Raw genomic sequence first — 12,248 nt, forward strand, 5'->3', positions numbered from 1 at the left:
TCGCTGCTCCCTTATTATTTTTTTTTTTTACTTTCTATACATAAAGAATTAATACCAAGATTCTAATATAATAGAGAAATCGTCTATTTTTTTTTTTAAAAATAAATTTATTTCTTCCATGCTTTTATTTTGTTCCTTTTGTTTTATAATATTAGCAAACATTTTAATTAAATTTTGCGAAAATGGACGAGATTTTCCTGATATTAAAATTATTGTATTTATATTTTTTAAATGTTCATAAATCATGTCTTGTAACATCAAAATTAGATCAGTTACATATAATTTTTTCTTTTCTTTCAAAAGTTGTTTCATTTCTTCGTAGTTCATTTGAATAATTCTATTTTCTCTTGTTTCGAAATATTTGTTCGGGTTTGTCGAGTTATTATATGTATTATCACGTGAACACTTTTGAACTTCCTCGTTATAAAAGAGAAAATTGTCCCTTTCGAGTCTGGAGAAAGCCACAAATATATAATTGAAATATAAATAATTTTGTAACTCCTCTTGAAAATAGAAATCGTTTAACCTGTTTCTAAAACCAAGGAAAAGAAGATCTTTATTGAACGAGTTGCATGACGAATAAACGTTTTTCTTTTCGTTTTGCTTTTCCTTTGGCTTGTTTTTATACAGACGATTATACAAATAATGGCGATGTCGAATAACCCCTAGTAGGCTACTGAAAGCTGCTCCTATAGAAATATAAATAATTCTATAATTAAGATTTAATATATTTTTATTTGTGCATAATAAGCTATTTTCAATTTTGGCATAAATGCAGGAGCCAGGTTTTAAATTTATTAAATAATCTGAACACAGTCCAACACATTTTTTATTTTTATTTATTGTAGTTTCGTATAAGCACACTAATAATTCAATAATATCTATCTTATTTTGCGTTATTCTATTTCTTATTATGTTGGTATATTTTAACGAATAAATCATTTTCTCCATCATTATGTTATAGGTATAAGAAGACAAAATGTTTAACGCATTTTTTTTTTTATTTATATAATAATTTAATTTCAAAATATGAATAATCCAAGAAAAATTTGGGTTTGTGCTAAAGTAGTACAAATTATAAAAGTTAAAATTTTTTAAAAAATAATAAGAATCTATAGTATTCAATATGGAATAACATCTCTCTTGAATAGATGGTAATGTGTTAATAAGAAAGGACACATCAATTTTTATATAATTATAAAAATCAAAAAATATATCATAATATGACCTTTTATCTTGATAAACGTAGGAAAAATAATCTGAAATATTGTTCGTGTCAGCAAGTTGTAAAAATTTCTTTTTGTGTATATCACTAACTGTTTTTTTACTTAAATATAAAAAAAAAAAAGGAGTAACAATTTTATTAAGATCTAGAAAATATATAAACAAATCTAATATTTTTATTTTTTTATTAACAGGAATAAATGTGTTATTTGTACAATGTACATGATCGTTTTGAATAATTATTATATAATCATTATAATTAATTTTTAATAAATTTAAAATATTTTTTGTCTTCTCTTCATTTAAAAATGGATGAACTTTTATTAAATCGCTCACATTAAAACATCGTGTTGGGGCTATTAAATCAATGTATCTAACATCTTGATGATACGATTCATCACTACATTTTTCAGTTTTTAACACTTCAAATTTCATGAAATTTGACGACTTACAAAAATATTCATCTATACTGAAATCTGCATAATTTGTAATAATATTATCACTACTAATAGTATTGTTCTCATAAATGTTATGACACTTTTTCCCTTCCAAATTTGAATATTCGTATTGCAGTTTCTTTACCACCTTATTTATTTCACCGCCTATGTTAGTGCACGATTCCTCTAACTGCTCCTCCTTTGCTTGATATTTGTTCGTATTTACATTTACCACAACGGAAACTTTTCCATTATTTGTTTCATCATATGGTGTAGTTACATTATCATCCTTTATCGTGTTTACTTTGTAAGAATTGCTTTTTTTGATTTTCGTTTTACCATTTTTATTAGCTGTGATTTCTTCTTTTTGGCTTATTTTTATTCCATTATCTTTTTGCTGTTCATTTTTAGAATGACTATATATATGCTTTACGTTAAACAAGCATGGAATATTATCATTTATTTGAAAATGAAAAAAATTTTTTTTTAAAAACTCATAAACGTTCGCCTTCCAAATATTGAAATTTGTAAAATGCATTGAAGGATGTTGATAATTACCTAAGTTATAATTAACAATATTAGCATCCAATGATTTTAGTTTTTTTCTTAATTTTTTAGCTACAATGTTATAATTATCATATGAACTATCACCTAGGCCAAATAAATGAAAATTCATGGTATCATAAAATACTAAGTTCGTCTTATGTAAGTCTTTCCAAAACTTGGACATGTTATGTGTATAGCAACCATATCCTGTTGTACTAACAATTATAATAATATTTTCATATCTATAAAAGCTCATTAAATTTACATCATTCAAGCAAAAAAAATCTATATGAAAATGCATATACAGTTCATATAAAACATTTCTGCAGCAGTCGTAGGCCGTGCCATATTCTGAACCGTACAATAATAAAATTTTGCTCCTCTTCTTTATATCATCATCCATCGTACTGTTAAACATTATCTAGATGCAAAATCCTCTTACTTTGCAAAGATGAAAAAAGAAATATTATGTACATATATATATATATATATATAATATATATATATATATATATATATATATATATACTACAATAACTGTATCATTATATAATTATGAGTAACCTTCACATTCTGTCTCTGAGCAAATGACCATACTTTTTTGAACAAGCGTTAAGGCATAATTCTTGTTCTATATCTTTGTAATTCTTTTCTAATTTTTTAATATTATCTTCATCGAAATTTATACTATTCTTATTACTGAAGATTTTATATTCTATAATATCTTTTTCAAATCTTTCATACAAATTTTTTTTACATAAAGTAAAACAATTTCCTTGGTTCTCTGCGAAGTTTCTTAGCTTTTTTATATTCTCCCTCTCATTGCTGCTATCTATTGCGTCTAAATTTTTTTTCCGTTCCTTAAACGCCTTAATTAATTCTGCAATTTCGTTTATGTTCTTACTTCTTAACTCCTTTAATCCTGAAAAAGATGCAGTAACAACATGCGTGGTAAACATATATTAAAGGTGGTGGGGATGACACAGCAAAAAAAATGAGGTTTAGGAAAAAAGACAAAAATGGGTTACAAAATGCTGCAATTGATGGTACGATAATAAAATTTACAAATTATAATAAATACATATATATATAAGAATAAACTTATAGAGTTAGCATATTTCTCCTCTCCCACGCATGAGCAATACACATTGGTTCAAGTCATTTTTTTTTTTACCTGTCGTTGTCTCGCAATTTTGATAACTTATCATTATTATTAAACATTTAACAGTTAAAAAGAAAATTAAAGAAAATATATAAAAATGCAATATTATAAAATGAACCAACCGGCATACATATGTACCTAATCCAAGGATCTAAATATTATTATCACAGAATATTACGTATGACAAAAATCAAAATGGTGAAGTAATGGAGTGACCTCTACAGTAGCGCTAAATTAAACATATAATACATATATATAAGAGTTAAATTACAGAATATGAGGGGTTTATTTTTATATTAGCTTATTACATTGAGTTTAAAAATAATCTGAACAACATTATAAATTTTTATATTACTCTTTCTCATATATTTTCGTACTTAGAGCGCAAAAATATAACTCTTCTATATTAAAAAAGAACTACTTCGCTTACATAGACTGACAAAAAAAGAACTTAATTTTAAATAAACGATTCATTAAAACGAAAAAATTAAACGTATAAATACTTATTTAACTGACTATCAAAAAAAACATAAATATATTCTTATAACGGTTATGTAAAAAGTAAAGGTTACAAAATAGCTTCTTTTTTTTCTGTTAGCTAAAAAACAAAAATATTTCGTTGTGCATATATTTTTTTTTAGCATAAGCGCAAATAAAATTTACTTATGCGTACATATAAATATGTATATAGCATAAATTTAATATATATATATATGTATATATATATATAATATATGTATATATGTATGTTTTTTTTTTTTTTTTTTACTCTTTTTGTCCGTGGCTCTTTTTTTTTTCATCCTCTATTTTTTATGGTCCCCTTTAAATGAACATTTTTTATATTTTTTTGAAAAATGTTTTAAAAAGTAAATTGTACATAGTTCATTTGTGTATAAGGCTGGACATATATTGGATTTATAATACTTTTATAGCAACATTTTATATCTTTAAGCAAATTATTACTAATTGCGGTAGTTTACATATATAAAAATTATTATGTTATTATGTACGTCATAATATATGTAACGTTTATATATATTTATATGTTAATATATTATGTATATGTAAAATGGAAGAATAAATACCTTTTTGGTTAATGGTAATAGCAGTCAATAAATTTATATTTTTATATATGAGTATACATATACTTTATATTATATATATAACATATATATATGTATACGTAACAATTTACTGGTTCCTTACCTTTTTTTTTTTTTTTTTAATAAGATATATGAGTGATAATTTGCTAAAGAATAAAAATTATATGAATATATATATGTTTATGTATATGTATTTATTTATATTTTTCTTTATTAAAATTGGGTTAATTAGAGGCAAAACGAAGAAAAACAATATTAATTTAGAATAATTCAGAATTGTAAATATGTGTTTATTCAGGAAGTGTAAAAATGGGCATGAAGAATGAACTGATTTACTTTATTTACAGAAAAAACTAATATATTTTTTTACTTTTTTGTGGCAAGGGGAATTGACGGTTAATTCGTGCTTTCTTTATATATATGTATAGTTATGTATTTATATGTGCCTTTAATGGATAAACCATTGTGTCAGATAAAAATATTTACCGCTTTCTCCTTATATTAATTGTAAAGCACATACAGAATGTTTTTGTAGAGTCATATCTCTTGATTTCGTGAACTTTTTCGGCATACTCGTGTGCATATATATATATACATACATACATATATACCTACATATATACCTACATATATACCTACATATATACCTACATATATACCTACATATATACCTACATATATACCTACATATATACCTACATATATACCTACATATATACATACATATGTACATACATATATACATACATGTCTGTATAAGTATGAATATTATTAATTAAAATATAAAGAGAAAAGAAACGCAGCTTTAAAAAAACAATTTTTTTTTTTTTGTTTTGTTTTGTCGTTTTTATTTTTTGTAATTTTATTCTATTTTATTTATTTTTTTTTTCCTTTTAAATTTTGAATACTGTTTTCCATTAAAACGATAATTCTTCAAAAGGTGCACTGCAAAGAATAATTGTATAATAATACATTTAGTAAAAGGTTGATGTTGTAATTTTGTCATCAAATATTATCAGACTTTATGTGTATAATTCAAAATTTTTGGGTTAAAGGAAAAAAGACAAGTGCCTTTTTATATTATAATTAAAGAAAAAGGGAAGGAAAAACGTATCAAAAAATAGTTTTATAAAAAGCGTATATATATATATATATATACAAACATATATAAAGCTATATATACATACATATATAAAGCTATATATACATACATATATAAAGCATAAACGAATAATAAATAAAATATTTACAATCAGCAGTCGGTGCCTCATTTTTATGTATTACAAGCTGTACATAGAACTGAAGAAGACGGAACTAAATAGTTGCCAGTTGGTGACAAAAGAGAAGAGGCCATTTGAAAAGACAAGTATTATAGAATAAAGAGAGGAAAGGAAAAAGAAACCACATAATGGTACTAACAGAACTTGGAGCGCAACTTACGAATGCACTGCAAAAACTTCAAACATCAACTATTGCAGATGATATTGTTATTGAAGAATGTTTAAAGGAAGTGGTAAGAGCATTAATTTTGGCTGATATAAATGTTGTGTATTTAAAAGACATAAAAACGAATATAAAAAAAAATATTGAAAAGAATATTGATATATATGGGAACAATAAAAAAAGATTAGTTCAAAAATATGTTGTTGAAGAATTAATTAATTTGTTAGAAGGTAAAAAAGAATGTTATGTACCAACAAAAGGGGGTAGGAATGTCATATTATTCGTTGGATTACAAGGTAGTGGTAAGACAACTACATGTACAAAATATGCCCATTATTACCAAAAAAAAGGGTTTAAAACAGCATTAGTATGTGCAGATACATTTAGAGCTGGTGCATTTGATCAATTAAAACAAAATGCAGCACAAGTAAAAATTCCTTTCTATGGTAGTTATTCAGAAGTAGACCCAGTAAAAATTGCAAAGGATGGTGTAGATGCATTTTTAAAAGATAAATATGATTTGATTATTGTTGATAGTTCTGGTAGACATAAACAAGAAAATGATTTATTTGAAGAAATGAAACAAGTTGAAAATTCTATTAAACCGGAGGAAATCATATTTGTTATTGATAGTCATATAGGTCAAAGTTGTCATGATCAAGCTATGGCTTTTAAAAATTCAGTAACATTAGGAAGTATTATAATTACAAAAATAGATGGTCATGCAAAAGGAGGAGGTGCATTATCAGCAGTAGCTGCAACAGGTTGTCCTATTACATTTATAGGAACAGGTGAACATATAAATGACTTTGAAAAATTTGAAGCAAAGTCTTTTGTATCTAGATTATTGGGGTTAGGTGATATTAGTGGACTAGTTTCAACATTAAAAGAAGTTATAGATATTGAGAAACAACCACAATTAATGAATAGATTATCCAAAGGGAAATTTGTTTTGAGAGATATGTATGATCAATTTCAAAATGTGCTAAAAATGGGTAGTTTAAGTAAAGTAATGTCTATGATACCTGGGTTTGGTAATAATATTATTAGTAAAGGTACAGAGAAGGAAGGAATTGATAAAATTAAAAAATTTATGGTCATTATGGATTCAATGACAAATGAAGAATTAGATTGTATTAAACCTCTTAATGATAGTCGTACTTTAAGAATCTGTAAAGGTTCAGGTACTCGACTTCAAGATGTAAGGGAATTATTAGAACAGTTCAAATTTTTGCAAAAAGTGGCTTTAAAAATGGGTAAATTAGGATTAAAAGAAAATAACCTAGGCGGTTTAATGAGAAATCAAAAACAATTTTTGAGTAGGATGAATAATATAATGGATCCGAATATGCTCAGTCATATGGGAGGAGCTAACAATATGGTTAACATTTTGAAAGAATTTACAAAAATGGAAGATTTTGGTGGTTCTATGGCTAATATGATGAAGCAGATGGGTTTGAAGAAGTGATTATGTTATTGGGGAACAGGGTTCACTTATTCTTGTTATGCATATATATATGCATATGTATATATGTACATGTATGTATGTACTTCTATACGTATGTACATATATAAGTATATAGTATACATAATTTTATAAGGAGTAATTAGTACCTATTCAGCAGGAGGAGACAATTTGTGATACAGTAACGTGCGCAGCATTAACCTCTGTTTAAGTAGATTTTTACTTATTTGAAAAATTGGTTAGATCGGCTTGATACAGAAGAACAATCGTCTATTGTAATTGCCATACAAATTTACATGTATACGAGTACGTAAATACACATGTATATATATAATAATATTATGTGCACATATATCCAAATAATGCTCATCTTTGGAGATGGATAAAAAAAGGTAATTATAGTAAACCATGATTATGTATGCTCATGTTTGTATAGGATTGTACATATAAAAAAAAAAGAAAAAAATTGATCCTAATTTATTTACGTAATTCTTTTATCTCTCTATTATATGTACACATGCTTAAAAAATTGCCAATGAGCCGTAACTAGCAATTTTGTTAAAAAATTATGAAATGTTATATGTGCTCAAAACAAATAAATAAACTAAAGAAGGCACAACTAACAACTTTATGTAAATTTTTATGTTATACATTTTTATGTTATACATATTTTTGAGCAACAAAGAAATAACACAAAACTTTTTTACTTCGTTATTTCTTTGTTTTGTTCATTCCTTCTTCCATTCTTTCCCACCATGTTTGTTTTTTTTTTTTTTTTTTTTTTTTTTTCTGAATTATATTCTTATTGAAATAATACGGATATCTCTCTCGCCCTCTTTGTAATATTCTTTGTTATTATTTTGTACAACACATAATAATGTTATTTATGTTAAAATATGAATATATTTTAAAAAATAATATGATTTTCCAGTTGTTTATTATTCTTCTGTATATTGTTAATTGAACAGATATTTTTGAGCAATATGTGAGGTGTTAATATACGCATAATGCTTAGACATAATCACATTAAATCTGTATGGAAATACATACACACACATACGTACATACATATAAATGAATAAATATATACTCATAGATATTTTATAAAATGGTTACATCCCTTCGTAAAATAGATAAAACGCTTTTGAACTGTACAAATGTCCATCTATATGTTTGCATAAGTGTCGTATGTTCAAAGTATACAATTCTACTTTTAAAGTCCCTGGATGAAATTTACTTTGCTGAATTTTTATATCCCTTGGAAAAGTTATATACAGCATTTATCATCAAACATAATATGTGTTAAAGAAATGATAGAAGCTTTCTTATTTTGCGTATAATTTCGTAGAACCTTTATATATAGTGATAAACAATTTTAAATTTAATTGAATAAAAGTAAAAAAGAAGTAAACAGAAACGGAAACAGAAAAAGAAATGGGAACGGAAAAGCAAAAGGTTGTTTATTTAAATTGTCCTATAATAATATGCCTATTCTGAATAAGAAGGCAATTTATTAAAAAAACAAAATAACGTTTATTTTGTAATGGGTATTGAGAAAGGAGTCTGGGAAAAAAGAGTTATAAAACATCCTTTTTGGTTTATAATTAAAATAATTGGAAATGTATATTTGTAAACATAAACATTAATTATGAAATAAATTCGAAATAAAGGGGATATGAGAGGTGAGGGAAAAAAAGGACGAAAAATAAACAATAAATTTTGCTAATATAATAACAATTAAAACAATCCAGAAAAAGAAAAAAAAATACATATACATATATATAAGTATGTATATATATATGTATGCATATATATATGTATGTATATATATATGTATGTATATATATATGTATGTATATATATATGTATGTATACATATATGTATGTATATTTTTCAAAGAGAAGGGTCATGAGGAATAAATTAAAAAAAAGGTATTACACCATATATTTTATTTATGCCCATAAAAATGAAAACGTTTTATTGAAACAAAAAAATAAAAAATGATATAAAGCGTATTCAAAATTAATCAAAAATGAAATAAACAAAATTTAAATTTTAAAGAGGGTTATTTATTCAAGTAGTAAAAAAGGAAAATATAAAATACTGTCATCATTTGGAATATACATATATATATATATATATTAACATATTGACAGCTAAAACCTCTTCCCAAATGCTAGAAAACTTATAAAAAGAGTACCTCTCGTCAAATGATAAAAGGCTAATTTGTTATTTTTTTTAAAAAAAAGGTGTATTTTTTTTTCATATTGGCAATAGAATCCTTTTCCTTATCAAATGATTTATCATTTATTTGGTTGTCTTCACAATTATCGTCATACGTATTTCGTTTTCTATCTAATCTTAATTTCCTACAAAAAAAAAGCGAGTTCAGTATATATGAAATGTACCACATAAATATTTAATGTTACGGAAAAAAAGACATCTGTAAAAGCCAAATAAATATATAATAATTATCATATATTACTTTATATACGATGCTGAGTTAAAAATTTTGAATTCACAGCTCGTCAGCGTTCCTCTTATCCATCGATGGTTTAGAATATCTGCACACTGTAAAAATGGGGAAAAAATATATATAAATAAATATGTACATAAACTTATGCATTCACATACACATCAAAAAGCACGTCTTAAATATACAACAATCATATAAAATGAAAAAGTTATATTTAATAAAGAAATATTCAATATTTAATATGCAATATTCGACGATCATGTTTTTCATATTTTTATGGTCATTTTCAATTCTTGCTTATTACGCTAAATCTTTTGTCTGGATCATGAACTAATATATTTTCTAATAAATTTTTGAGTCCCGGCTGAATATTTAAAGATTTTTCCTTTGACAATCTAAAAGGGTGAGAAAAAAAAAAATATTAATAAATAAACATAAATGGGTATATGTACAACTTGCATGCTTATTTATACTGGCATAAACATAGAAATATACACATACATGTTTATAAAATATGTATGTACACAGACTACCACCATGCTTCCCATTTTTGTGCTTACAGTTCTGGGATGTTAGCTTTAAGAATGTTGTTATATAGTTCATTAGCATTTTTCCCGGTGAAGGGTACTTTACCCGTAATTATAAAAAATATTAAAACACCTAGACTCCATATGTCGATCTGATGGAAGGAGGGGAAAATTAATAAAAAAATGTTAAACGCCCATATATATATATATATATATATATATATATTATATATATATATATATATATGTAAATGTAAAAGTGCGTGTGTATGTATATATATAATACACAGTAGAACAACTGTCTCTATATATATATATCTAAATATCCCTACTTTTATTCCATATTCTTTGTTCTTTATAATTTCTGGAGCTAAATAAAAATCGCTTCCACAAACAGATCTACTTTTTACAACGGCTTGATTTGACGGAGTTATTTTGGCTAGTCCGAAGTCTGACAAGACTACACTTTTGACATTATCCTTAGTTCTAAGCAAAATGTTTTCTGGTTTAATATCTCTATGCATAATTTTTAAAGAATTTATATACTGTATAGTTTTTGTTAACTTTATAATAATAACCCTTGCTTCTGAATGCGTGCAACTGCCATTTATTTTTATATACTCGAACAAGTTACCTCCCTCACAGTATTCAAGAATTATTTTAACTATATAGTACTCTACAGGGAAATAAAATGAGGAGAAATTTAAACAAGGTGAAACAAAACATACACACAAATGAACATATACATATATATATACATATGTGCAAAGGTATATGTAAGCACAATATTTGCCCATTTTGTTATTTAATTTTCAATTTCTAACTTTTCCAAATTTTTTCATGATAATCAAGAATTTTAACAATATATGGGTGTTTATTATTTATTGTTTTCATTATAAACAATTCCCTCTTAAAGCAGTTATAATGTGATGTTTTTTTAAGGGGGCAGCACATTAACTAAAAAGGGGGGGGGAAAAAAAAAAAAAAAGAAAGGAAAGATGTAAATAAGAATAATGCAAAGAAGTTGTATAACATAACTCATTCTGCATATAAAAGTTAACATTTTACTATCACTTTGTGTATGCACTTATGTATAACATATATTACTCTATAATATTCATGCATATAAGTTCGTTTTTTATTTTATTATTTTTTTTATCTTTTATCTTTTTTCTTTTTTGTCGTTGTTACATACCTTCATTGCACATTTTTTTTTATTTTCACCTCTACAACAAAATACTTTTGAAAAGTTCCCACTGCAAAAAAAAACAAAACAAAATTTTTAAAAATTAAAAACAAAAATAATTTAACGTTTTTAACATTCGTACGTGTCAGAATTTTGCAAAAAGTACAGAATAAAACAAGGTTTATAAAATGAAAAATTATGTGATTACTCTCCAATTTTATTAATTATTTTATATTTTTTTATAAATTCCAAGTTTGAATCGTGTTCTTCATTTTTCTTTTGTCTTTTGTTCTCGGAAGTGTCATTTTTTGTACTTTTATCTGAAAAAAAAAAGGAAGAATATTAAGTCAATTTTGCATTTTAAATAAATAAAAAATAATTTTTCTTTAACTATATCAAATATGGGTGCATAGATTATAAAAGACGACAATAAAAATAAATATATCGTATTAACAAATTATAAATATTCACAAAAAAATTGAATATACACATTTCTTTATTTATCACTTGAGAGTAAATAAGTACAAATCACATCATATTTTAATTTATAAACGTATGCACACTTGTATATGTATGTATATATCTATATATGTACGTGTAAAAAAACATTTTGTCGAAATTCTTGTACGCGTTTATCTTACCCAAATTGTTTTTTCTTTTACTGATGGCTGTCCCCAT

At 24.9% G+C, this 12,248-nt stretch overlaps 4 protein-coding genes across 4 annotated transcripts; 1 reads left to right on the forward strand and 3 right to left on the reverse strand.

Moving 5' to 3' along the window:
* Positions 1 to 48: 48 nt before the first annotated feature.
* Positions 49 to 2,625, reverse strand: MKS88_004581 (NADPH--cytochrome P450 reductase; the record flags this gene model as incomplete). The annotated part of the gene is made up of 1 exon (XM_067217768.1): positions 49 to 2,625. One exon carries the CDS (start codon positions 2,623 to 2,625, stop codon positions 49 to 51), a length of 2,577 nt encoding a protein of 858 aa, XP_067072164.1.
* Positions 2,626 to 2,773: 148 nt separating this feature from the next.
* MKS88_004582 (uncharacterized protein) lies at positions 2,774 to 3,415 on the reverse strand (the record flags this gene model as incomplete). Its single annotated transcript, XM_067217769.1, has 2 exons — positions 2,774 to 3,129; positions 3,382 to 3,415. 2 exons carry the CDS (start codon positions 3,413 to 3,415, stop codon positions 2,774 to 2,776), a joined length of 390 nt encoding a protein of 129 aa, XP_067072165.1.
* Positions 3,416 to 5,880: 2,465 nt separating this feature from the next.
* Positions 5,881 to 7,383, forward strand: MKS88_004583 (signal recognition particle subunit SRP54; the record flags this gene model as incomplete). Its single annotated transcript, XM_067217771.1, has 1 exon — positions 5,881 to 7,383. One exon carries the CDS (start codon positions 5,881 to 5,883, stop codon positions 7,381 to 7,383), a length of 1,503 nt encoding a protein of 500 aa, XP_067072166.1.
* Positions 7,384 to 9,602: 2,219 nt separating this feature from the next.
* On the reverse strand, positions 9,603 to 12,248 carry MKS88_004584 (uncharacterized protein; the record flags this gene model as incomplete). Its single annotated transcript, XM_067217772.1, has 9 exons — positions 9,603 to 9,750; positions 9,867 to 9,952; positions 10,162 to 10,252; positions 10,418 to 10,536; positions 10,717 to 11,060; positions 11,209 to 11,341; positions 11,580 to 11,640; positions 11,779 to 11,890; positions 12,212 to 12,248. 9 exons carry the CDS (start codon positions 12,246 to 12,248, stop codon positions 9,603 to 9,605), a joined length of 1,131 nt encoding a protein of 376 aa, XP_067072167.1.

The sequence above is a fragment of the Plasmodium brasilianum genome, chromosome 12 (assembly GCF_023973825.1).
Source record: "Plasmodium brasilianum strain Bolivian I chromosome 12, whole genome shotgun sequence".
Taxonomy (NCBI): domain Eukaryota; phylum Apicomplexa; class Aconoidasida; order Haemosporida; family Plasmodiidae; genus Plasmodium; species Plasmodium brasilianum.